Here is a 27,362-nt window from a genome sequence, read left to right on the forward strand (position 1 = left end):
TCTAACCGATGAGCCGTAACAAATACTTCGAGAAAATTATATTTATATAATTATAATGGATCTATGTTGTAGAGTGAGGTTTAACAAAACTTTCTTGCATTTTAAAATATTTGTGATCATTGATATTGATTAGAATTTATGGATATTTTAATGAGGTTTTAATACCGAATAACATCGTTAATAGCTGAGAAAGAAATTTTGAAAGTAGTTGGGTGTGAATGTTTGATAAATATTTGCATGAAATGTATAGATTATTTGAGTTAATTTCTGTTTAGTATTTTGTTGTAGATTTATGGTTAAAATGTCTGTAAATGTGACACTTCTGGGTTCATTCCTTCTTTTTTTTTTTGTTATTCAAGGCTTATTCCACCACGCTGGTCCATTGCTATATGGTGGATATACAAACATGTGGAAGATTTCCATTGCGACACAAGCATAACGATAAAACACTGGACCATTTGTGTTTTGTTTTGTATTTTGTAAATATAATAACTTACTTACATTTATCAACATATTTGAAAGTTACATAAAGTTAAACAAATGTTTATTGTAGTCTTGCTTCGTACATTCAGATGTATCTTACGTGGTATTGTTGCTCACAGTGCGGACTCGGCACGTTTCGTTACAAGATACGTTAATATATGTTAATGCCAGTTAACGCATGTTACATTTACAAGGTTTCCTAAAACATCTGACTTGTTTGAATAAATATGAAAAGTCAGTGATGCGATTGATTCTTAATTAGTATTTTTTTTTATTGTCCGCGTAATATTTGACCGACTAATATTGAAATAAAATAAGTAAGTTATTCCAAGTTTCATCCGCACTACCTAGATGTCCGAAAATCCACAGCGCGATTTTTAAGGCATTTTCTGCTGCGTATGAATACTCTGGAACCAGATATCACCGGCGGTCTTTCCGAACCGATACGACTTGGGAACCTTCAAGAAAATAGCGTACTCGTTTCTTAAAGGCCGGCAACGCACCTGCAAGCCCCCCCGGTGTTGCAGGTGTCCATGGGCGATGGTAGTCACTTTTCATCAGGTGAGCCTGCTGCTCATTTAATATGGATATTAATTTCCAAAATTAGCTTAAACACAAGTTTTAATAAGATTGTTTGATAGTTTTGTATAATGCGCCAACCGTTATTAACGTTTTATCTTTTTATTTATTTATAATGGGGCCGATATAGTCTCATACCACTTAATTTTGTCGGGTTATCTTTATCCATTAACGTTGTATTGTTACTAGTATTAGTCACTGTGCTGTCAGCTGTGAGGTCTATCGTATAATTTTCCTCATGGCTGTAATTACACTGGCTCACTCACCTTCAAATTAAACACATCAATGTATCTTGTATGTACCGAAATTCATATTTATATTTACATATTATATGTAAAAATGAATGTTTGGTACAAATATATATTTTATCGTGGAGGTAGTTTTTATTTAATTAGCAGGACATTAGCTTTTACACAATTAGGACTACCCATGTGCCAGTTTTAGTATATAGACTATTATGGCGGTAGATAATGGTATCTAAAGCGTATTTGACATATAATTAACTTGATATATTTGCTCGAGACCTATAATAAGCTATGATATGTTGAATACCTAATATTATAGATAAAAATATATTAATCAGGAACTTTTTTATTGCATAATATAGCAGAGCTATTAGTAAATCGCATGTGTTAATTTAAAGCTGTTATTCTTTCTTCGACTGGAATAACCCAATTCCTTATACCTGGGTATTTATGTATTTGCAGTAGACTTCATTCAACTATCTGTTATATCGCTTCGAGAAATTATTTATTTAGATTCTAAATCTATTCAAAAGTTTTATTACAAATTTTAATAGTAATAAAGGAGCTATTCATTTTAAATATGAAACCGTAATGATGGTAAGCGATTAAAGTTAGTTGGCAATGCCGTGGCCTTCGCATTGCAGATTGACGCCGGTACGTGCATTATACCTATAACGTCCGATTGTGTTTAATTGATTTCTCGGAAATTTATTATGGTTTTGCTAAGAGGAATGAATTGTCGGAATAACTAAAAATGTTTTCTTGTAATGTAATATGCGTGAAAGGTTTTTTTTTTCATTTTATGGTTTACCACTGAAATAATAAAATTCGTATACAAATACCCCGTACTACTTACTTTAGCCCAGAGTTGTATGTTGATTTTAAAAAGCTATCAAATCATCCTCTTCCTCGAATGTACTGAAATCTTGATTTGTGAATGCCTTTAATACAAAATAAAAGAAAGTTATTACCTACCCCTAACATCAAGACGTCAATACTAAAATCATACAAACTATGTAACAAATTAAAATGCCAAATTCACGTAAACGATACTCCTTATTTAATGTGACTCATGTGTGATGGATACACGAATATGGTGTCGTGATAAAATTGTATATTTAGTGTAAAGATAATTACGTTACTCTATCGGATATCGGAGAAATCGGATTGAAAACCGTCGATGCCGATCGTTAATTCTAAACTTTGTATGCTAAAATCGTAGAGTACAAAACGAAAAATACTCAAGAATGTTAAATCTATGCTATTGCTATGTTTGCATCAGAATAATTAACTCCCTTTAAATATGTCACGGTATTAAGGTACAGCAGCAAAAAGAGCATATTTAATAGTTCCTGATGGTTAAATCACGGTAATTTCGTATTTTTTTATATCATTTTACAATCATAAAACATTTCATTTTTATTTTATTGCCATAATTAATTTAACTAAAAAGGAATGTCATAATTGTTCTATGTCAAAAAGTTAAATTTATTATATTGAAGGTATTTTAAATATTTCCAAACGTAAAATCGATCTTAGAATGTATTTTTTCTTTATCTTAGAAGTTCATTCATTAATACTAGAAAGTTATACAGGAAACATTTGTTACACCAATAGCCAGAAGCCTTTTAATTATATTATTTGACTTTGAGATATTTCTTTACGGTTTCTGTTAAATTATGTCTTAATTTTAATTGTGTTTGACATCTTCCCTTTAACCAATGATTTAAATATATATATACAGCGGTTAATGATTGTAATAAATTATGTAGCGTTTTACGCTATTTCGTATTTTTGTATTTATTATTATTTACTTACATTTTGATGAAGTAGATACTTCTTGTATAATAAAGTATTCACCATCATTAATGTCATAAATAATATAATTTAAGATGTATGTCATATAAGCAAAATGATTGGCAGACATTGTGTGATGTGTATTTAATACTAAAACCTTCTCCGAAACGCGTTTCGTATTGATATAAGTTTTACGTATATTGGTTTAGTAGATTTTTTCAGTTAAGGAATACGAAAAAAACGTCTCCTCCTTTATTAACTTAGTGTGATCAATTGAAAAATATTAACTAAATACAGTGAAGTATTTATTTTATAATGGCATTAAAAAAATCTTAGAGGTACAAGTTGTACAAGTGACAAGGTTTTCAATGCGAGAGACCTTGAGAATAGAACGCTGCCTTATGAGGTAATACTGAGATGCAACCTCCGACGGATTAGGTAATCAATGTAACTGATAATGTTGACGATATTATCGGTTTTTATTAATTTAAACAAGAATATAACATTCACTTTAAGTTATTACGTATTACACAAGTAGTATAAATTTAAGTACTTTTAAAAACATTATACTATTAGAGGATAAAAAATCATTTATACTTTGAAACTGTATATTTGTATACGTAATTAGTACGTAAAATTATTATAAAAAATTGAATGTTTGTAATAATAAATTAAATAAATTGTAATTTTTTGACTAAAGAAACGTAGTGTACATTATATTATTTAGGTTAGTGTACACTCACCTTACAAAATCATTGTCAATTGTATTCAACATTTTCCGTGAGAAAACTGTAGTTTGCAATACGGAATTAGATCAATCGTACAGTGATATTTTCATTGTCTAGACTCTAGAACAAGTTCACAAGCATATTGCATTTAACAATATGTGACGTGGCGAATCATCTACATGCTTTCTAATCATACAATAATGAACTTCATAAAGATTTAGAGATAAAGGCAGTTTTACATTTTATACAAATTAATTAGATTTTGTTTATTATATGATTAATGCCTTTATGAAATTCTTCCTAACAGTGAAATATTTCCAAATATAAATGTTACATAATTATATTTACATTTAAGTAGATATTTTTACAATTGTTTAATAAGAAAAACACAAGCTTCGTAAGTTGGTTAAGGAAGTGATTTTTTTAATTCGATTCATAATTATTTATATTTTTGTTCATAAATAAATATTGATGTCATAAATGTATGACTGGTTCGAAAAAACAAGATTCCGACTTGACATGAACTGTGGTTTTGAAACAAGGTGCGGGTTCTCAACTCGCCTATAATATATGTATATATTTTTTAAGTACGCTTGAGTATACTTTATGTTTATGAATCGACTGATGAGTATTTTTGGGTTCGGGTTTATGTAGCTTAAAGGTGGTCCCTCATTATTGCTATTGGACAATCTTTTATTATTTTCTTTAGCGCACGTTCCGGCAAGAAGGGTTTTACTTCTTTTATAATTAAAAAAAAAATTAAAATATATATTATTGGCTAAGAATAATGAATACTGTACATTGCTTAAATATATAATATCACAAATAAATAACAATAATATAATATTATGATATTGTACAAATATCAATTGATTTAATTAGTGAATAGACATTCAAACGAGTGATTGTATTTTATTTTCATTCCATATTTAAATATTTTCTCGTTAGGTATTGCGTTACCCATATTGTATGTATTCTTGCCGCTTCTAAAATGAGGTTCTTACTTAGGTTGACAACCTGTTAAAATTTGAATGCTCATTAGAATTCATGGCTACGTTCGTAACGGTTCGATAAGTTGGCAAAGAGTAGTGCGAAACAACGGGCCTAAAGATTTCATAGTATTCCTTGGTAATAGATACAAGCTTGTAAAAGTCAATACACCGTGTTACTTTTATTGAATTTATTCTTATCCATTGGTAATAAGTTGCTTTTTATGGATATTAGTGATTAAACATGCGTCTTTCTTTAACCATCCCTCTGCCAATGCACTACTAACAATAATACTTAATTTTTTTTTATCTGTATATGGTCAAATATTAATAAATTGTCATATTTGTGTTTATAATTCATCTCGTGCTCGGCGTCGGTAGACAACGTCTTGCACATGTCCAACATCCCGCATATCCACAGTGGAATAATCTCCAAATCTTCTCAATGAGAGGATGCAGTGAGATTGTTAAAGCATTACTTCCTATAATAAAAAAAACAAATATTGGTATAGGCAATTTCCCATTCATTTAGTTATCGCTATTCGCTCTAAATACTTCTTTAAATACAAGTCGCACGTACGACACCTTTCCATATCGTTTGTTGACTGTGCCAGCGGTATCCGATGTCCTTTATGAGCCGTCGTCATTCGAAGATGCTCACACGCATTGTAACTAAACCTGTTGCAATTCGACACCCACGTTGTTTCAACACTATGTCAACTTGATGTTAGGCGGTACAACTGCCTAACTGTATCTCATTGACGTTTTCATTTTATGCTATGAAATTAACAGTTAATATAGTTTCGGCACATATAATGTATAAATTGTAACATTTTTGCTATCTAGCCCGCTGGTATAACAAGTGACTTCCAATGGAGAATATTACAGCTAGACCATAGTAATAACTTTGAGCCACTCATTCCTAGAAACGTTTTAAACAAAACATTTGACAGTTGCGAACGTTGTTGTTCGAAGTTTAAACTAGGCATTTCGTATGGGCATTCCATAAGCGTACCAACGCGTAGAAGCGATAACTCAAATCTTATAAGTTATGCGTTGGACAGTCGTGAATCATGATACCGCGTGGCGGTTATGAAACGACTGCGGTCAGCGGTGATTCATGTGCTAGCCTAGACTTAGTTACCTACTGCGTTCATACAGCTTTCTCAGCTGCATGCTGCATTTACTTAAGAAAGCGACACATGTCTTGTTTGTTGAACCACTTTTAACATTTTAAACAAACAAAATTGTATAAACTCCATGGAAAGAACGTATACATTAAAATCGTTTGTTTTGTACAACGCACAGCCAAAACTACTGAGTATAGTAAGCTCTGGAATATACGTTGATTTTATAAAGTAAGCACCGGTAAAGATTTTTGGAAATTTAAACTTTATGGGCAGGTAATAGGACATAATTCTATATGAATTTTACCTTTTCGTAGTTGAGACGGGCATTACCGCTTATAGTTTTGTTAATTTAGTTCATTTAATGTAGGTACGATTATGAGCGTTGTTTTTATGTATGGCAGATGTATCATTACAGAGCAAGCCTGCAAATACCATACACACATTATCAGCAATGAGTCGTTGTCTTGAATACTAACTAATGTACATCTGTACGCGTATCGAATATATATGAATGGCCGATGTCCACTTGTACCGACTTTTTACTCATCTTTTTGTTTGAATAAGAATGCCATTCACTTGCCTTTGAAATCGTCGTGCTTTTTATAGATCACTGTTCGATTTATTCATCTGTAGAGCTGTTACATAATTCTCTAGAAAATGAATTACCGATTTTACAAGATCATCAATGTTTAATCTCATAATTATGTTTCTTATTTTTATTACTTTTTCATTAACTTACATAAAACTTTTAGAGGCCGATAATTTTTAATACAGTGACTTTCTCGTGTAAGTGTCATCCGCTAACAAGACTAAAATTAACTCGACGCTGCAAAAATATGGAATAATTTATGGCTGTGATGTCTACACACACAAAAGCTTGTATATGTATATGGACCTGTACTATATTGTACAGAAGACAAAGTCCGGGTAATTCTTATTAGCATAAAAAAGTCATTCTTAAGTCCAAACTAATTTCGGATTCGTTAGTCGTCGTCGCGTGTTACACAGCAATTGACACGCGAATCCTTGCTGAATCGCTCAAATACCGAGGTTATATTTTGTAGTCTATACACTGGAGCGATGGCTTATACAATTTAATTTATTGTAACGATTGTGCTAGCATCCAATTTAAAATGTAATACACGTTACCACGAAATAAATTATAAGGAACGCCTTACATTTATTAAACTTTTAATTTTTTGAAATATTATTTATGTTATCTCTCAAACGAGAACCACACAGTTTCACTAAGAGTTCTAGTAGTAAAAAGTAACCGCAGTTTTTTTATCCAACCTTATTTGATGTAATTATAATGAGTTTTATATGCCACCATAAAAGTGGTTTATTGGTGTAATAAAATGTAATGTATCTACGAAAATGTCGTAGGTTTATTATTTAGTGTCAATGTTTATTTTGTTTGCGTGTTGCAACCCCAAAAAATGTTTGAGTGGATAGTTAACGAAATGGGGTTTATAATTTTTCCTGTCTAAATTTGAAGTTTTTCCCCTACGTTATGCACTCATATAAGGAAAATAAATAAACATTATAAAATATAAGTTATAAATGAAGCGTATCGTGTATCGCAGAAAGAATAAAGATAAATTAACCTTAGTTAAGTATTCAATTGAATTTGCTATTAGCGCAGCCTTATCGTAACTGCTGACAGTTCTTGATTTATTTATAATACAAAAATATTCCACTTAAGTACTAATACTAAGTATCGATTTTAATTTTACTTCTAAAGTTTGAAAAATAGAGTCTATAAATATACTATTATAAAAACATTTTAATATTTTTTTTCTAAATTTGATATTTTAAAAGTAACAGTAGTAACATTATCTTTTCACTGTCGTCATAGTCGTTTGTTCGAATTTATGTTTGATTTTTAATATTTCTTTAAACTGGAAATTCTATGTTCGAATTTAAAACTTTAGTATGACATATGTAGAAATCTTAAACTTAATACAGAATAACATTAAATATTAACCGCTACATATGTATGTACTACCAATAAAAATATTTTGACATAGATACAAATATAGGTACTTATTCTTTTATGAATATAAAGTATTGTATGCATGCATATGACTCCTAATATTTTAATAATATTGAGATAAATAAAATGTTAATTTGAACAAACCTTTTTGAAGTTTTACATTTGTACTTATAAAAAGTTCCCACTAAGCCAACAGTAGCACTCCTTTCATCACATAAATAAAACGTGGTATTATTAATCTCAATATTCCACCCTATCACAAAGGTATAAAGTTCAAATTCGTAAATGGACGATATAAGCAACCATAAAACACTTTTTCTTCAATAGAGCGAATAGTTTACTCTCGAAGCCGAGCCCTTCAAAGTGTTTAATAGACAAATATTAGGTACTCTCGCTTAAATCTAATACTCTCGCTTTTATTATGACATGCAGTGAAAAGTGAAACGAAAGAGGTTTGTGAACTTGGCCTTTCTTTTCCATGTTTATTGATGGTCAAGAGTGTAATTTAGGATAAATGGTTAACGAGTTGTATCTCGTCTCTTAATTGAGTTACGGTAATGATAATTTGCCTCTATAATTTGCCAAGGCTTAAATAATACAGTCAGATTTAAAGTAAGTATTCCATACGTTGTTGTGCCAGTGACTACGCGACGTTGACCATTTACTAAGAGACCCCTCTTGCTCGTCTGCCGTCCTTATATGTATAAGTAAAATATAATACGTGCAAACAATGTAAATTAATTACTGAGAATGTTTTGATGGGCCCAAGCAGTTTTCTATAGCAATCATTAAGATTTTATACCTATTTATATCGTTATAAAATCAAGTAAAAAAATATAATTGCTGAGATCAATCAAATGATAAATTAACAATGGTATAAAAAAACAAGCGGTCTAATAGACTATCCTCTGACTTTGTATTCTATATTAATACCTATTTTAACGACGAGGCTCCAGTCTTTGGTTCAGACAGATTCGATAAATACTGGCTCTTAAATAACATTCACATTCGATGTTCCTTATTTGAATCAACTATTTTTAAAGTTGTTACTTGGATGAATCTTTAAAATATTGTCGTCCGACATCGAATTAAAAAAAAAATATTGGTAATTGTTCTCATTTTTTTAAATCGGTAATAGGTACATATGAAAGTGAATTTAGTACAATTTCACGTAATTCGATATTTATATCCAATTTACGTACGTAAGTCGCCTCACCACTTACAAGTTCTGTTCATAACATCTCTGTTAACTTTCTACGCGATAATCTGTTGATTGTTATTGGCTAAGACTAAGTTTTCTTTTTAAATCTTTACAAAATAAATCGCGAAGTACCTGAATTGTCGCTGCAAGCGATCTTTATAGGAATTTCTCAAAGAAAATATATAGCGGCTTTCTTCGCTATCTGCGACAGTTATCTCTAACAGGCCGATACTAACGACTGTTTGGAACATAATGAGATTTTATCAGAACATAAGAAATCGTCCATGACAAATTGAGACAAGCATTGTTTTATCTACAACATGCGGTTCCGTTATGTCATACATGGCGAAAGTGAACGGAAACATTTCGGAATTGTTGACATTCGGACATATATTATTTCTCGTTTATCTACACTAATGATACCTGAGTTACAATGGTAATTAGCGGGTATATCTTTAGCCGTAATTAATGTATTTAAGAAGTTTTTATTGAAACGAAACAATAGTGTAAAGCGTGGTACAAAATTCACTTTTTTAAATTCAATAATGTTATTTATTATTAGATCCACAGACGCGTTTCTCGTACCATTGTTATATTATTATTTATAACTTTATTAAAGTAATTTTAACGAGTCTGATTGTTCGATGAAAATAATCTACACTCATCTACAGGGCTAGAGATTTTATGAGAAATTTTATAAACTAAAAAGTAACAGCCTATAATGTTTTTGACCACTAACCATTGGTTATGGTTTCGCCGGATACAAGTTATAAATAAATTATTTTTATACTACAACCACGTTAAAAGTCCTCAACCTCAAAGGAGTTGAGTATTACGATCCCAGATTACGCTGTCGGTTACATAGATAAAAAAAACTCACGTCGAATTAAGGTCAGTCATTCCTGACTATTTTTGATATAAAAAAACTTTCGTTTTGTCGGTTTCGATTCGTTTTGCTTTACAAGTGTTGTTTTGTGTACCGGTAGGGTGTATCAGGATATTTTACCTATGATAAAATAATATTTATGACTTGGTGATAACATATGTCACATTCATATTTAATCGAAACTTTTTGAAGGAACCTCCATCTATAATTCTTCAGTCCTTTGTTTTGGTTATAATTTACGTAAGTAATATATGAGAACTCGAAATATTATTGAGTAAAGGTTGCAATTATTAGTCGAAGAAATAGTAACGATGAAAAATATTTTATGTAAGTATACAAAAAAAGGCACATCAAATAAATTAAACAATAACATTTGAGAACATCTGTATAAACGTTGCCGCGTAGCTCCGTGGTCCTCTGATCTCGTAATTACACTATTGTAACGTGCATCCCTCTAATAGGCGTGGAAGAATATAACCAACCTGTTCTACTTGGAACAATGTTTAAGTTTCGTAGGCAGTAGATAGCATCGTCTTCATTGTAAAAACTTTATAACTTGAATTAAATAAAATTGGATTCTCCGTGTAATAATAATTTAATTGTCAAATGGACGAGAAGTATGATTATAATTTATGGGTTACTAAACATATTTAACTGTAAATATTATGTGTGTCGTATTTTGTAGTGTACTTGAAATCTATTTTATTATATTATTAGACTAGGAAAGCCTGGTATCGGTATATACATATTTATCGATTTACGTTGTAAAACATTCATCTCTCTGTAAAACATTAACGGGATCACATAGACGTCCAAAAAGATGAAAGATTTTTATAAAATCGCTTTAAAGATTACTTCCTACAAACAAACTAACAAACTACCTCGTTATAATTTAGATAGATAATATCGAATACGTGGTATGTTAATGAAATATTTTAATCGATTCATTGTTTTGGAATCCTGCGCGGCGGAATGTTCGGCCCATTTCGCGCGATTAATTTGTGGCCGTGGTTCACCCCCGGTAAACGTATACTGCTCCGCCTTACTTTTTCCAATAAATGGGATATATTTTAACGTAAACATATTTTTTTAATTGAACTGCTAGATCCTTTGCTTAGCGCGCTTAAACAGAAACGAAACACTTGAGCTTTGAACTCATTTTTGTCCCATTCCACGACATAATTAATTGATCACATAAAAATTTGGTATTAATATGATAACTTTAATTTAAGATGGTTCCTTACAATAATAAATTACATATACCCATTTTTTAAAGTAAGTAATATTTGAAGAGTTTTCTAATTTGTGTGAGATTTAACTTTAAAGGCGATATACTGTTGTCCCAATGTTATCTTAAAAAATATATAATAAATAACAAAGATAGTTCGAAATAAAACAAAGGTGTGTACAATGGTATCTCTTATCGTATCGATGTCGTTACTAGGAATCGGCGTCAGTTCGTTGCGTTGGGGGTCCACTTTAGTTTTTTGTTTGTTTTGGTCCTACACCATTACTGGAATTGATAATCGAAAATGTCTTTGTTTATTTGTATAAAAAATGTATTTATACAGTTTAATGTGTGTATGAAAAAAAAAGAAAAACGTTTTAAAATGCTATTTATTATTTTAAATGTAGGGCAGACGGAAAGTATTTTATGTAATGTAATAATTAATTTCGACTCAATTTAATGTGTTTTCACATCCTAAGTAACACTTTTCTGTGAGTAATGATCGCGATTTGAAATAATTTCTTGTAAATTAGTTTTAAACATTTCACATTCACTTAGCGGAAGTAGCGTGGGAGAACTTCCTAAAATAATATCCTCTCTAGACGTAACGAGCGTTTAGTCATTAATCAATGTCATTTCAGAACATGAAAGTGACGTACGGACTTACACGCCAACGTTATCTAATAACGAAAATAATTAAATTATAGCAAAGGTTCTGTTAACGAACTGTTATTATATCATTTTACGATAAATTATTAACGTATTTAACGTATAATTATTAATGTAAATAGTATTTTTTTTAAATAAAGTTGATTGCGAAAATAAAATTAAATGGCGGTTAATCGCGGCTCAAGATTTTCAAGCAAATATCAAAATTGGTTCAGCAATCGTAAGATCGTAACAGCTATTTATACTTCTGCTTCGTCCTCGATATTATATAGGAATACATGTAGAACGGTTATGGAGAACATAGCTTCCTGAATTCGCCGATTTTATCTTAGACATTTTACGTCTATACGTGTAGGATCTATATTCTACACAACAAAATACCTTTGGCGCCGGAATATAAAAATAGTTAGCTGTTCGATTAGAATATTATGCCTGCAATGGCCTTACAAAATAAGTCGAAAAGGAATTAAAAGAACAATACTTCCTAGCAACTGTAAATTAGTAAACCTACTGAAGTAATGATAAGCCGCGATAAAGCTGTAGAATTAAAACAGTCTCAGCTAGCCTCAGCTGTATGGTTTTGGGTCGGGCATTGACGCGACTGTTTTCTTTTAAAGAAAAAGACGCAGAATTATTAAAAATACTCATGGACACGAGCGGCATTATATGTCAGCACTCGAACTCGATGAGACGAAGGATTTGTTCTTTCAGTTTTGAGAAAGGAGCTTAAAGATCCTAAAAAATACCATTATCCTTTTGGAGAAAACTTAGCGGATACTATGAAAGTAGCTAACGAAGGCCCACATGTCCCGGTACATAAAAGACAAGTATCTAACTCTGCGAGGCCTTTAAACTAGAAGGGTCTAATTCAGGCTCGCAGAAAGCTAGAATATTAGAGAACGAAGGAACCTGCTCCGACGAAGAATCGGCAGTCGAGCTCATCCAGGCCGTCGCAGTATCGTTAGCAGCGCAGCAGACGCTGTTAATTCCGGTAAACCATACAGGTAGATTGCCACATTAAAAAAAAAAAAAATAATAACAGTTGTCGATGATAACTAATGATCTCATAATACTCTCTTGTATTCATGGTTATAAAATACAGCCTGCTCGTCTAGTTATGCTAGATCTACCTCCAGCATTACAAAAATATTCTCCTACTGTGAGAAATAATTCCTAAACCAAATGCTATGAGGAAATTTGAGAACCGCATTAAAGTTAATAAAAAGGGGTGATTTCATGATGAACTTAATCTTTTAGACGCTTATTTTTTAATTAAAAATCTCCCTGACTCGAAAAAAGTGCCTTCGACAACAATCCGAACAGGATATCGGGCAATAAAAGTTTTACTATTTGGTTTAAATACCCATGTGTTTTTACTAAAATATTAAAGCTAGTCATGTGCCTAATTAAGTCCATGGGTTGCTGATCTGTGGTATTCCTAGAAGTTTTTTTTTAATGAAGTATTTTTGTAAAACCTCCCTGTTTAATGCAAACCTAAGTCACTACTGACAGCGCTTGGATTTAGTATTAATAGAGAAAAGCTTTTTATTTCCCAGCTAGTAAGTCTAGTTGCTTCCTTGGCAATATTACTGTCTCTAAAAAATTCATAATATCCCAACATATGAAAATAGTTAAAATTCCAGATTCAATTAAAGAACCAAAAATTCAATGCTACTCGCATTGGATTATATTTTTGAAGGAAAACCCGAAATATGCCCCGGAAAAGCGTTAATTGCTTACATTAATTTAACAACATCAATCTTTAAGAACGAACATTTATTGTTTATCGGTACTAGAAAGCCCAAAAAAAAAAGGCTGTTAGTTCGAGGACCTTAGCCACTGGATCAAATTTACTTTGGATGAGAGTAGCAAAACTGTATCAATATTTAGCGCAATCAGTGCGTGACACGCGGCCTCCTCCGCCGAACACCAACTTGGCATGAACTTGGGCTTGATCCGGCAAACCGCGGGCTGGACCGCTAATCCTATCATATTCTTTGAATTCTATAATATATCTTATGAAAGGGAGTTGATAAAATGATTCATTTTCAAAATCAGTATTATTTAATGGACCAAATAATTAACGCTTCAAAGTTCACTGATTATATCCTATATCTGATAATAATAAGTAATCATTTGTTAAATCCGTTGTCAACATAAATATATCCCCGTCGATTATAATTAAACAAATATATGACGTGCACAAATATTTCGCAACTTTAGCTCTAAAAGTCTACATGTATTCCAATCTAATATCGAGGACGAAGCAGAAGTATAATTAATGATTAAACGAACTTACCTGTAAGTGAAGTTCTATCATAATTATACGAAGGCTTCGTCCGAAGATATTAGCATCCCTCCCGCCCGTTTAAATTCATTCCTTACATTTACCCAAATTTTATAAGTTGCGAAATATTTTATGCCGATTTAGAGCTATCTAAACTAAAAAAAAAAATTCTCAAGAAAAGTGCGAGATCGGCGTACGGCTACGCGATACTACATATATTCCTATATAATATCTTCGGACGAACCCTTCGTATAATTATGATAGAACTTCACTTACAGGTAAGTTCGTTTAATCATTAATTCTCCACTGTTAATATCACTTCGAATATCAAGGATGCAGGTCTAGTGTTACCGGATATCGTTACTAATCTGTGTCATTCTATGTAATGTAATAAAACGCATTGTTCTAGTACCTTCTCCATCATAAAATATTTAATTTGTGAATAAGTCTAGTTAGTTACACTTTTATTATAATTATTGACATAACATTGTAATTTATTAAACAAAACAAGTTCCTACATTGTTAAGATAATTTAAAGTGTTGGAATTAACAAAGAACTCTCACGCATTTGATTTACACGTTTCTATTTAATTTACTTCCAGTAGCGAATCTTCCGATTTTTATCTACGTGAGAATAACAACTTTGCAAAAGTGATTGATGTCTGAGCTGAATCTTCACTAAAAAACACGATTAATACTTTCATCTTTCGCAGTTTGTGTATTTATTTGTGTTTAATTTATATCTCATTATGTATTTATTGTACCGAATTGCGATCGCAATATATAATTTTTTATAAGCGAAAGTTTGTTTATCTTTGTAATAATTATCGTCTTCGATTTTTAAATGATTTCGTTTTGTCACATATAACAGTTGTTTAACGATTCCGATTTGACTTTCGGTATCAATCGAGAAACGTTCGAAGTGTTTCGGAAAGACTGATTCGCATCAAATACTAAGCAAGACTAAGCTGTACAGAAGACAAAGAATTAGGCTATATGTGACATGTAATTAACGCGATATTATCGGTCGAGAGCTTGAATTATCTAAGACATACATTATGGATTAGCGTAAAGACGTTGTTTTGAATGTCGACGAAGCTGTTATTGGGACTTAGGAAGTAAAATTAGAGTGGATGTAAGTAGTTAAGTGGAAAAGTGTCGTATTTCAGATAAAGATATATTAATCAAGAACTGTTTGTAGTGTAAATTATACTTGAGCTATTAACAAATCACATGAAATACGTAAATCTAAGGTTTATTTATATTCCACCTTCGATTGGAATAAGTTATATAATATACAGTGTTATGTCTGATTTAGGTATAAATGTTGATATTGATTAAGTAATTTGCTATTCCTCTAGCGAGTAGATAATATTTAATTAATGTAATTTCTTATTTAGCGTTATCCGTTTGGCTCTACTTAGCTTAACGTTCACCAATCATCCAAGTTTCCTCCTTACGAAATATCAGCTCTCGTTGAAAAAGTCAATAACCCTTATAACAAATTCGTGACGTTGTTACCTAATACGGAACTATACCGTGATTTTAATATCATTTGCATTTACAAGTAGCAAATTGTTTAATTTCTTAGATTCAGTCGCACGTTTAGTTTGTATCGGGTTATTCGTCTCTCGGCGTTCACGTACAACTATTATCTTAACCATAAATTTAAGCTCCAGTGAATTTACCGTTACAATACAAGAAGACAGATTAAATTGTCGTACAATATCTGCTGAGGGTCAATTTTATCCATTTTAACCGATCTCTGGATTATTAGAAAGTAAACGCTTGCTTAAACGTAGTACATGCTTTCCATACAGATCACACTGTCATGACCGATGTAAATCGAACTAGACTACGATCGTTGAAGTAATCTGTGCCTATAAAGTGGGTCAGCTTAATGCTAAATTACCTCGGAGAGATTTACGAGGAATGTGGTTAGTCCAAGGAAATTGATGGTGCACCTGACAACTATTGATAAGATAGACAAATTGCTTTATACTTTGCTAATAGCGTGTGATACATTGCAAAGAGCCTTATATACACACGTTGAACATATAGTACAATCAGCTGTATTCAATATTAATATTTATGATGAGTAAAAATGAAAGATTTATTATAGTTGCCTAATCTACATGAAAAATACGACATGCATTTCCCTTTATACATATAAAATTAGAATAAACCGCTTGATGAATACATTATATTATTATTATCCACGTATTTCTATCTATAGAAATATTATAATTATAAAATCACTAGTCTAACGTTTAATACTAAAATATGACGTTAATTTTCAACTATAAACATAAAATAACCCGCATAATACGCTTGATGAATAAATTATTATAATATATACCAACGCAGATCTATATCATTATACTCCGTCATCGTCGGCTATGTATACATAGCATAATGAACGCAGCTCCACCTGCCTTAGTTGATGTATATTTAAAACCATAATTCATAAATATAACTGGTCTTTTAAAATATTTACAAAAAATTAATGTTTTATTATTGTTTGTGTGATTATCACTTTTTATAAAATGATTGATAATGCCGATTTTGAAATTATTTTCCGTTTTTCAATCGTTTTTTTAATTATTTCCGTAATTAGTTTCCGTTTACAAGATCGCCTGTGTGTGAAGGGGGTGGTCGGATGTAATGTATCCTATGTCCTTTAGACTGCTACTGACAACGTGTACGTAAAAGTTTACGATGACCGGTCCAGTTAAAAGGTCTTATGTACCGCACTTATGTGACTATATTTTATTATTATTAATTTCCGTAAACGCTAATAAGGAGACTATTTTACGTTTGACATAATATCCTAGTAAAATGAAAATCCAAAAGTGCTTGTAAAATTCCCTTTAAATATAGTACTATTTGAGGTCGGAATTAACCAATTGTTTCTGGTTTAAATTCGGCTATTTTTTAGCTGTTTATCGCGAGATACTCTTCGAATGATTATTGTTTATTTTTTATTTAATTCAACGTTTCAATTATATATATATATTATAAAATTCTGACTTCCTTGATTATTTTTGTTTACTAAGGACTTTTTGTATCGAAAACTGTTACCAAAAGAATTTTCTTATTAGTGTTAGTCGTAAGTACACGTTTCTCTGTTCAGATTCAGACTATCTAGATTGTGTTCGTCATGCTCCTCGTGTTTATTATGTGCAGTGAATAATAGTCTCGCGATAGGCCGCTCGCGTTTTAACAAGTACCCAGTTCTAAGTAAAAATATCCTCTTTTCTGATATCGAACATTCAAACATTTTCCGGGTACGTGGCTTGGATTATAAAATCTGTTTAAGGATTTTAGTTTTATCGGTGATGTTATTTAACAGAGAAGCCTCAAATTTATAGATTTTTTTTTTAAATACGTGAAGTTTTATTTTGACTTAAAAAGTATTTATATGTTTTGTAAGAGTATACTGTGGTACATAGTATATGTAGGTACATAATTCTTCATCCATTACCACTCAGCTAATTGTAATCCATTGCTGGTCATAAGGCTATCCCAAGCTGCGTCAAAGCTTTCGCATCAAGTCTGATCCAGTCACCGATCCACCTAGCTGGTGAACCCTGATGCAATCATACCTTCGATGCTGTATTAAGATTTTTTTAGTATTCATAATTATGATAAAATATAATGTCTCTCTTGAAACAATTCTTTTGTTCGTAGCACGAAGGGAAGCAGGTGCGGTCTGATAGGACCATAATAACAGATGTTTTAAGATAGTGGAAATGAGATAAAACGAGTAAGTGGATGCTAAATTACGTAACAAGTGTAATAATCATGTATTAGTTAAGGTATTATGTCTTGGTTTCCGCGTTAATGTATTAAGTCTTAAAAATATTATAGAAAAATTACATTAAAACTTACTTGTCACTTGATTAAAATTAAAAATATATTTTTTTGAAATAAATTAATCATACAAAGCAAATAACGAATGTATCTCATCTCTTCTGACGTAAATCAAATATTTTTTTTATTGTTATGTATGTATTTTGAGTTAATGGCATTTTCGTACGTTTCGATTGTAGGAACTATCTAAAATGATTTTCTTAAAGATTAATTTTATGTAAAACTATTTTTCGGTCGCGACTTCGGCCGTGACTTCGGCCGTGAGGACTGTCGTAGGTTCTAGGTATAAAAAACCAATGTGAAGGGCATTGGCTTGGGGCTCAAGTTTGATTAATACCAAATTTCATCAAATTCGGCGCAGTGATAAAATAGTGATTAGATTATACATAATAATTAAGAATGACTTATTTCTGAAGATATTGATTTGTGAAACTTCGTTGTTTTTGCTTAAGTTCTGAATTATGGTCCCAAAAAGGCTAAAAATGATTCATATACATACTATATAGTATGTACATGCATCATATTTGTTGTAGTTAGATGTATGTTCATATAAATGTAACAACTACACGTTTTATGTCTAATGTAATGTATAAAATTACAAGAACATTTACTAAAATATATTTTTAAGTTACAGCAGAATGGCACTGAACTTGTGACTATCAGTGTTTTGTAAACGCGTTTTAATTTTACCGAAAAAGTAATTAAAAATAGCTTATAAACCCGTGTAAGTTTTAAAAGCTAGTTGTGTAATAAGTTGAATATACTTCCTAATTGGTAATTGTCGAAATGTTAAATAACGTCACTAACGAGCGTCACTCGATTAACTACGTATTATTAACAAGTCTTAAAGGCGCACGCTAATTAGGGTAATGTGTACCACAATATTCAATAAAAAAAAGAAATTGTTTTCAAAAAATTCATCTAGTTACCAAATGTTTATGTAAGCTGTAGGCTTGTAAGACTTACGTTACGTCAATGAAAAAGATTTTGTGAGGAAAAAATGAGAGGTTTCGTGGGATATCCGGTTATGTATTGAATAACAGGCAGGTATAAGAGTTATTAAATAAAATTAAAAAATAGAGAAATGAAGGAATAGCAATGAAATGGTTCCTTTCTTACTAGAGCAAATATCGTGACGGTCGTAGTGTTCCACTTATTTAAGCCTAGCTCTCGTTCGCCAAGTGTCGGAATGGATGAATGATGAATGGACGATAAGAAACTCCGTTTTAGAACATCCTTTTTTAATTGGTAAATTGGGTTAAGTGTAATATATTTAGGCACAATATTTAGTTCATTTGTAAAAAAAAGATTCATCAAAATCGAAATTTGAATTTTTTTTTTGGACTTTTTTCGAATTGGCTACCTCACGCAATATTTGCACGGTAGTCTCTACGGTTAAAATGTCATTAATATTTAACATATTACTCCTTTATTAAAATCCAAGGTGCATTCAAATTCAAAATAGACACAGAAAAAAATAATACAAAACTGTGAAAAGTTATTGGCCTGGCTTATCGCGTAGATTAATAGCTACCTTTAGAAATTTTACTACCTTTTTTTATCATAATGGAATAATCTTCAAAGATATTTTTTTTTATATTGTTTATATTCTAAATTAAAACCGACCCATATAAATACTGTAATAAAAGTGGCCTTATAACTTTATTGACCAAGTTCAATGACGACCTTTGCTGACCATATACTCTGAATCGATGATTATATTATTTCCATCGTATATGTAACGTGTAAAGAGTCGTGACACATTCGCCGAGACTGGACGTTGTCGGTGTACTTTACCTCAGCAGTTATATTAAACAAGAGTTCCTCAAGACGTAATGTCATAATTTGTTTGAATGTGTCCGTTTGTCTATCTTACCGAGGGCTCTGTAGCCTCGTTGACCTAGAAAGCTGAAACTTTACTTGTTCTACACCACATACATTTATGGGAAAGAAATCGAGGCCACATTTCTCCGCCGGAAGGGTCGTTATTGCCTATTGTAACCGATCTAAACTTCTATCACATGTATTTATACTTATAACTTAGTTTTCTGATACTGTAACATAATTTTTGTCAAACAATTTACGTTAAGGATTGTCACTTAAATTAAGTCCAAAAATAAAAAAAAAACATTGCGTTGTTAACGTCAGATAAAAAACAAGTTGCTTGAAAAGGTTCAACTATCTTCTTAACTCTTTGCTAAATTATTAATAAAAGAAAACCTTAGTTCATTTGCAACGCTTGCTCTAATGTATTATGTTAACCGAGTAACACTAATTAATTTTATATTATCTTTGCGCAACCTCAATTTATATAAAAAGTTGACTGAGATAGATGACTGTTCGCTATTAATGACTTTTTTATTAACATATCAAGGACAAAGAAGAGCTCTTTAGAATCTCGCATTTATTTTTCTGTAGTGATTGATTGTTTTACTTTTAAGGTACTCTATTGCATGTTTCTATATTCGTTAACTTTAATTTTAATAACTACTAAACGGCCGCTCGCGCTGTTCGTGTTTCAACTATTTGTCTTATAAATCAGCAAATTGGTGTGAAACTGTATAGAAAATTGCGCCAGGTTGCTTTCCATTCCATTCCCTATTGCCCTTTGTCACGTTCGGTGAAAACAATTGATTTTTGTCGGTGAAAGTCCCTTTGCGTGTATTTAAGCGTATCTTTAGATCTCTGATTGGAACAATTGATTTTAATCCTTACCTTATGTGAGATACTACAAGTAGTTTTACTTGGTGGTAGGGCTTTGTGCAAGCCCGTCTGGGTAGGTACCACCCACTCATCAGATATTCTACCGCCAAATAACAGTACACTGTATTGTTGTGTTCCGGTTAGAAGGGTGAGTGAGCCAGTGTAATCACAGGCACAAGGGACATAACATCTTAGTTCCCAAGGTTGGTGGCGCATAGGTGATGTAAGGAATGGTTAATATTTCTTACAGCGCCTTTGTCTATGGGCGGTGGTGACCACTTACCATCAGGTGGCCCATATGCTCGTCCGCCAACCAATGCTATAAAAAAAAAAAAGTAAAACAATTTTTATGACCTGTTTTATTTTATTAACGTAAAAAAAAATCCTTTCTATAGTGATAATAATCATTAATTATGAAGATTTCCTATATATTTAATTTGAATATAATTATAAATATTCTATTAATGATTCATTTGATACTGCGTTGTTACAAAAAGTATACAGTGATGTAATAATGTTTTAAATATAAGAATTATAATTGATTACATTCATGCTTAAATGAATATCTCTAGCGACTAACGAAGGTCCTCGTGTGCGTGACGCATCGGTAATTAAAACTCGTTGCTCGTTATGGTGGAAGACCATGTTACAACTTACCGCTAAGGCAAAACAAAGCGTCCTTTACCTATAATTTTATTTGCTGCTACTGATTCAAATGAATCAGAATATATGTCTTTTCATTTTAAACGATCGATATAATATGTCGCTAATATGTACGACAGCTGTTACCCTTGAAGATAAAAGGTTCAGTTCGGAAATCGAATGCCTTTTTTTTTTAATTTACCTTGATTATTTTCCAATCTCAAGAATATGCTCTATGAAACAGTTTATAAAATTGTTATTTTTTTCTTTCAGGACCGACTCAACAAAACGCAGCATGCAGAGACAGGAGATAAAGTAAAGGGAAAGAACACAACATGTGACCACCGACATATGCACCAAAACAGACAACATAATCTTCAAATTCATGAGTCTTATCTCAAGATTACATGATTAAGAAAACTATTTATTCTACTTTAACTTTAAAATAACGAATCTAGTCGCAGTAGTTCTTTTAAAACGAAGCAATTTACATTATTTAGAGCATAAAGTATCAAGACTTAGTACAAAGACGAGACAGTACAAAAGACTTACGGGAAAACTAATGTTGATTTAAAATTAAATCGATTTTATTAGAAAGCTTCCCGTGGAAACAAGTCAAAATGTCTACAAGTAAGTATAAGAACATATACTTTATTCGTTGTCTCTTCCCTTCTCACTCTTTCAGTACAGTCAGTCAGGAAGTAATATACGGGCGTGTGTTGTAAATACGCGTTCAGTATTACAGATAAAGTATTTCGGAAAGTAAATACTGTAGTACATGTTAAATTATTAAATTAAGGTTTAAATAATTTATTATCAACAAAGACATGCATTGTCACTTATGTGATAACAATAAATTAATGTTCACTTGCAGTTCAAATGGACACACAGCATTAAATGGAATCAATCGAAGTATGATGACGAACACGTGGTATGACTATTATAATTCGGTTAAGGACCGACCTCGTCATTCCCACAACCTTAAGATAATCGATACGGAAAAAGTTAACCATTCCAAGGGCAAAGTATTTTTGAGACAATAATATCTACCTATCACATAAAAAAGTATTTATTGTTGTAATTAAATGAAATTATATTACATTTAGTTCCAAAGGCCCTTTTATTGTAATAATAAAATTTATTAATTGTTCATTATCTCAATAATAGACGTCGTATCCGTCATAATTAAGCAATAGCCTCCATATTACTACTACATAAAACTACTACTTATTGTATAAAACGACTATTACTACTTTTACCATATAAAATTGTCGTTGGCAATTATTTTATAAACGAGAGTAGTTCATTATTATTGCTTGCGAGTTGCGTGTTGGTAATGTTAATGTAAAAAAATTACCTAATAAAAATAATATGGATTTCCAGGTTGCGAGAATTCAGCAAGAATTTTGAAGAGCAGCTTTTCGTTGTCTTCACTACGATCTGCGCCTGCGCCACCGAACGGCAACGGCGACCTCCTCGAGCGGCCCTACCATAGCCTCACTAAAAAGAGGTTAGTTGATCTTGAAACGAATGATTCGGATTTTTTATAAAAGTTAGCAACGGTAGGAAATTGATACGACACAGCTTAAAATGCGGATTTTTTGGGGGTTTACAGAGAAAGTGCTGTTTATTCTAACGTCACAAACACGTAGCCATTTCTGAAAGTACCTAATTGGAGTTGTAGGGACATTATTTACTATATTGTAAACAAACTTAAACTTAATAATAAAAAAAACTAAACTAATTTAAATAAAACTATACAGACATGATATCAATTGTAGAAAAAACACGCCATCCAAAAGATCTTGTGGCATTGTACCAAGGAAGCTGGCACTGTTTCCGAATCACAAGGATCATGATCTAAGTGCCAGCACGTAGATAACCAAGAGAGTGGACCAGTTTCGTGGGAAGAAATAATAAATTATTAATATTATTTGTTAAAAATAATATTAGATTCAATTATTTTTTTAGTAATCGAATGAGATTGTGTAACTTGTTCTCTTCTTCTTCTTTGTTGAATATTTTAATAGGACAATTCTTTATTAAATTTTTATTTGAAACCACGTTAAATTTTATTTAATATGCTTCTGTTGTCAAATCGTTACAGGAAAGAGCCATGTCGGGAAGCGTGGCGACGCAGCTGGGGCTCCGCGGCGAGTGGAGGCAGCGCCGGGGACGACCTCTGGCCCCTGCTGCAGCACCACTACGAGTACATCATGGACAACCAGATCATAGACTCTTGCAAGGTTAGAAATTATTGCTATCAAATATTAAACTAGAAATAAATGTAGATGCATCGGTTGAATAGACATTTTGTAAACTTGAAACCCAGAAGACATTAACTTGCCTGTATAAGTATAAACCAATTGAAAGGCAGATCGGCTATCTATACTAATATTAAAAATGCGAAAATAACTCTGTCTATTACCTCTTCACGCATAAACCGTTAAACCTCTATAGATCAAAGTAGATTAATATCTACTTTGATCCATAGAGATTATTCAAACATAAAAATGTCAATATCCTTTTGTATGTACAATATGTACTTGTACTGTCATTGCGTGCGTTTTACACCAGTCTTACATTCATTACAAAATATAGTTAATATGTAAAAATATATTAAAAAATATATTTGTAAATAACTTCAGGAAAATGAAATTAAAATATGTACTTCAAACTTAAATTGTGCTTCTGCCTGGTAATAGAAATAAGCAGGTTCTCTTAGATAATACCAATGGCACAGACAAAATGTCTGCGGAGATAAAAATATAACAATAAAAAAACTTTATAGACAATTGATGTTAGTTAGTTCATAGCTTTCGCAATTATTGCCTCTAGTACCTGTTGGTGGTAATGTCAGTTTTATTTCTTGTCCTATTTCTAAATTTAGTGACTAAGATATTTATTTTGGCTTAATGTATACTGTAAACTATTATATATTAAAATAATATTATTTATTTTTCAGGAGGCAAACGGCGAGCTGTTATCCAACAATTCGTCAGTATTGCAGAATGGGCCGCGACTCCTGAACCCCACCTCCGGCTTCAACAGACAGTGGTCGTTAAGCCAACTAATATCCGAATTCACCGAACTCTGCCAGTGGTTGACACACGTTCAAGAAGAGATATATTCTAGTCCAGAAAATCTTTCGAGCAGGAAATTAAGAATGGTAAGTTAGATCCTAATTAGACCTAATTGGTTTTTTATTTCCATTACTTGGTGGTAGGGCTTTGTGTACGCTCGTCTTGGTAGGTACCACCCACTTATCAGATATTCTACTACCAAACAGCAGTGCTCAGTATTGTATACTCAGTATTTAACTTTGCTGTTTCATAAATTCAAATCATTTGTATAAAATACATTGGTAAAGAAGGCATATTATTCGATACAAGATTATATAGATGATAAAAAAGCGTGGAGTTAATGCTTGTTGGCTTCCAGGCAGGAGACATAACATACATATATAATTGTATTTAACTAACATGACTGTATTTTTAGATGTTGAAAAAGAGTAACTACTGAGTTTCGTTCTTCTCGGTAGAATCGACATTCCGAACCGGTGGTAGCTTTACTTAACATAGATTGTAAAATGAGAATTCAAAGGTGCTTGTAAAAGCCTAGTTGAATAAAGTATTTTGATTTTGTTGTGTTCTGGTTTGAAGGGTGAGTGAGTCAGCTAACTACAGGCACAAGGGACATAATATCTTAGTTGCCAAGGTTGATGGCGCATAGGTGATGTAAGGAATGGTTAATATTGTGTGCCATGGGCAATAGGCGGTGGTGACCACTTACCATCAAGTGGTCCATTTGCTCATCCGCCAACCTATATCATAAAAAATTAAAAAAAAATTGCGAATATTAACAAATTTATTTCTTATTGATTTGTAAATTCACTTAAGTAAACTACTGTTAGTATTAGAATTTTTCAGACTTAAATTTTGATATAAGGTTTATTGTTAATAATTCACATTTACCGGTAAATAATAATGCCATTATAATGAGATTAGAATTTTATTGTGAAAATATGATAATGTTTAATTTTAATATTTTTAACGTTAAATATAAACATGTTCGAAATGCGATATACACAATAACACACAATAAATACAATAAAAAACTAGTATTTATTATTAATTATTTACCATATTTATTAATGCTATATTTTATATGTCGCATAGTATATGACAGTAATGTGGATTTTTCGTGATGATTCTAGAGTCGTATGTCGGAGTTGGTCTCGGTGGAGCCTCGACGCGCCAAGTTCATAGAACAGGCTTCCGCCATCCTCGAACGCATACCGGAGGCTGCGGCCGACGTAAGTAGACGCAGGACCGGCTGGACGCGCTGCTTCACGTGCGCGGTCCATTGCCAAAATCATTTCTAATAATAATGCATGAAATTTAATTCTTATTGGTATATATTTAAGGACTTAAAGTTAATAATACTTATGTATATAAACATATTAAAAACGATGTTACGGACACAATCATATTTATAAAAAATAATTAATAGGAAGCAGTGTTAGTCTAGGGTTAGGGGTAGTAATTGTTCGACTGCAACTTAAAAAATCGCTCCCACGGCACGGTCTACTGACTTGACATGGCATGACAGACTATGACCTCACTTTCCCAATACAGAGAAGTGGTTAAGTTTTATATCTTTAGAAGCGAAGGAAATTTTACAGCCTTTATTTTCACCCCTATTTAAATTATTTTAAGGTGAAGTTGATTGGAACGTTAAAATCCCGTTATAAGTACTTGAATAAATCCTTTGGCACATTACTGAAGATTACTTGAAGATTTATTTAGTTGCACTCACTTACCGAATTAATTACATTGGTTCCTATTTAAAAAAAATATATATAACATTGCTATTTAGTTGTACTGAAAAACCTAAGCATTAGTGTTTTAGTCCAATTAGTCCCTAAAAGGTTGAATTAAATTGCTTATTTGGGTTCTTGAAATTCAAGATTGCTTCGTACTTTAAAATGTTATTAAAATCAGAAAAGTAGGATAGCCGTGAAAGCGTTACAGACAAAAAATTATAGTTACATTGGCATTAATAATGTTTGTGTAGATTAGTATACATAATGTGTAATAATACATACATGGGTATTTATATTTATTTATTTTACAGGTGACGTGGCGGGTCGAGCACTTAAACGTAAAATGGGAAAGTCTACGCTTGCTGCTCAATCCGGAGAAACAGAATATTGACGGAGACTGTTCCGACACCGTCGGTTAGTGTGACAGATTTAACATCTCATGACTTTGTATTTCACATAAAGCCTCTGCTTGAAGGCAACTTTATTTCTATATGGCTGTGTTTTTGCCGAAGGGTTGGTTTCCTCTGATGATGTCTCAGTGGTTTATGTGATCGATAAATATTGATAGGTGGACTTCCATAGGGTTTTCTGATGAAAGTGGACATCTCCGCTCATAGATATCGGTGGTGTAAAAATATTAGTCACTTCTTAGGGGATTAAGAACCGACTCACTCACCCTACAAACCGAATAATAAAAGTATCAGGTGGTCCAGCTTAGTGGTAGAATTAGTGATGAGGGCGTGGTAATTACCCAAACGGGGCAACCCTACGATTGATGGACGCATTTAACAAAAAATCCGTATATTTCGATGCGACAGCTTCATTTGACTAGCCTGGCCACAATCGAGCAGCGGAATAACTTAAAAGTAATAATATAGCAACTTGTGTCACCCACTCGCTTGCGCAGACTCGGCGCACGAGCTGCGCTGCCTGCGGCGCTGGCTGCACGGCATGGAGGGCCGCCTGCCGCCGCCCGCGCTGGGCGCCGCGCGCGCCGCGCCCTACCACGACCTGCTGCGCAAGCTGCGCGAGCACCAGGTACGCCCAGACCGTCACCCCAGCTCACCCCCTCGAGGGGTCAACTAAAGAAGTAGCCTATGT

At 32.3% G+C, this 27,362-nt stretch overlaps 1 protein-coding gene across 5 annotated transcripts in view; it reads left to right on the top strand.

Moving 5' to 3' along the window:
- The window catches only part of LOC113401567 (klarsicht protein), a 227,197-nt gene that overhangs the window by 71,153 nt on the left and 128,682 nt on the right, over positions 1-27,362 (top strand). For all 5 annotated transcript variants that reach the window (XM_026641527.2, XM_026641524.2, XM_026641529.2 and 2 more), the window contains exons 2-8: positions 21,710-22,066; positions 22,820-22,946; positions 23,544-23,682; positions 24,402-24,605; positions 25,653-25,751; positions 26,573-26,675; positions 27,169-27,299. In XM_026641527.2, coding sequence (XP_026497312.1) covers positions 22,057-22,066; positions 22,820-22,946; positions 23,544-23,682; positions 24,402-24,605; positions 25,653-25,751; positions 26,573-26,675; positions 27,169-27,299 — 813 coding nt within the window. In that variant the 5' untranslated portion in view covers positions 21,710-22,056. The remainder of the gene's footprint in view (positions 1-21,709; positions 22,067-22,819; positions 22,947-23,543; positions 23,683-24,401; positions 24,606-25,652; positions 25,752-26,572; positions 26,676-27,168; positions 27,300-27,362) is intronic.

Source organism: Vanessa tameamea, chromosome 20 (assembly GCF_037043105.1).
Source record: "Vanessa tameamea isolate UH-Manoa-2023 chromosome 20, ilVanTame1 primary haplotype, whole genome shotgun sequence".
Lineage (NCBI taxonomy): Eukaryota > Metazoa > Arthropoda > Insecta > Lepidoptera > Nymphalidae > Vanessa > Vanessa tameamea.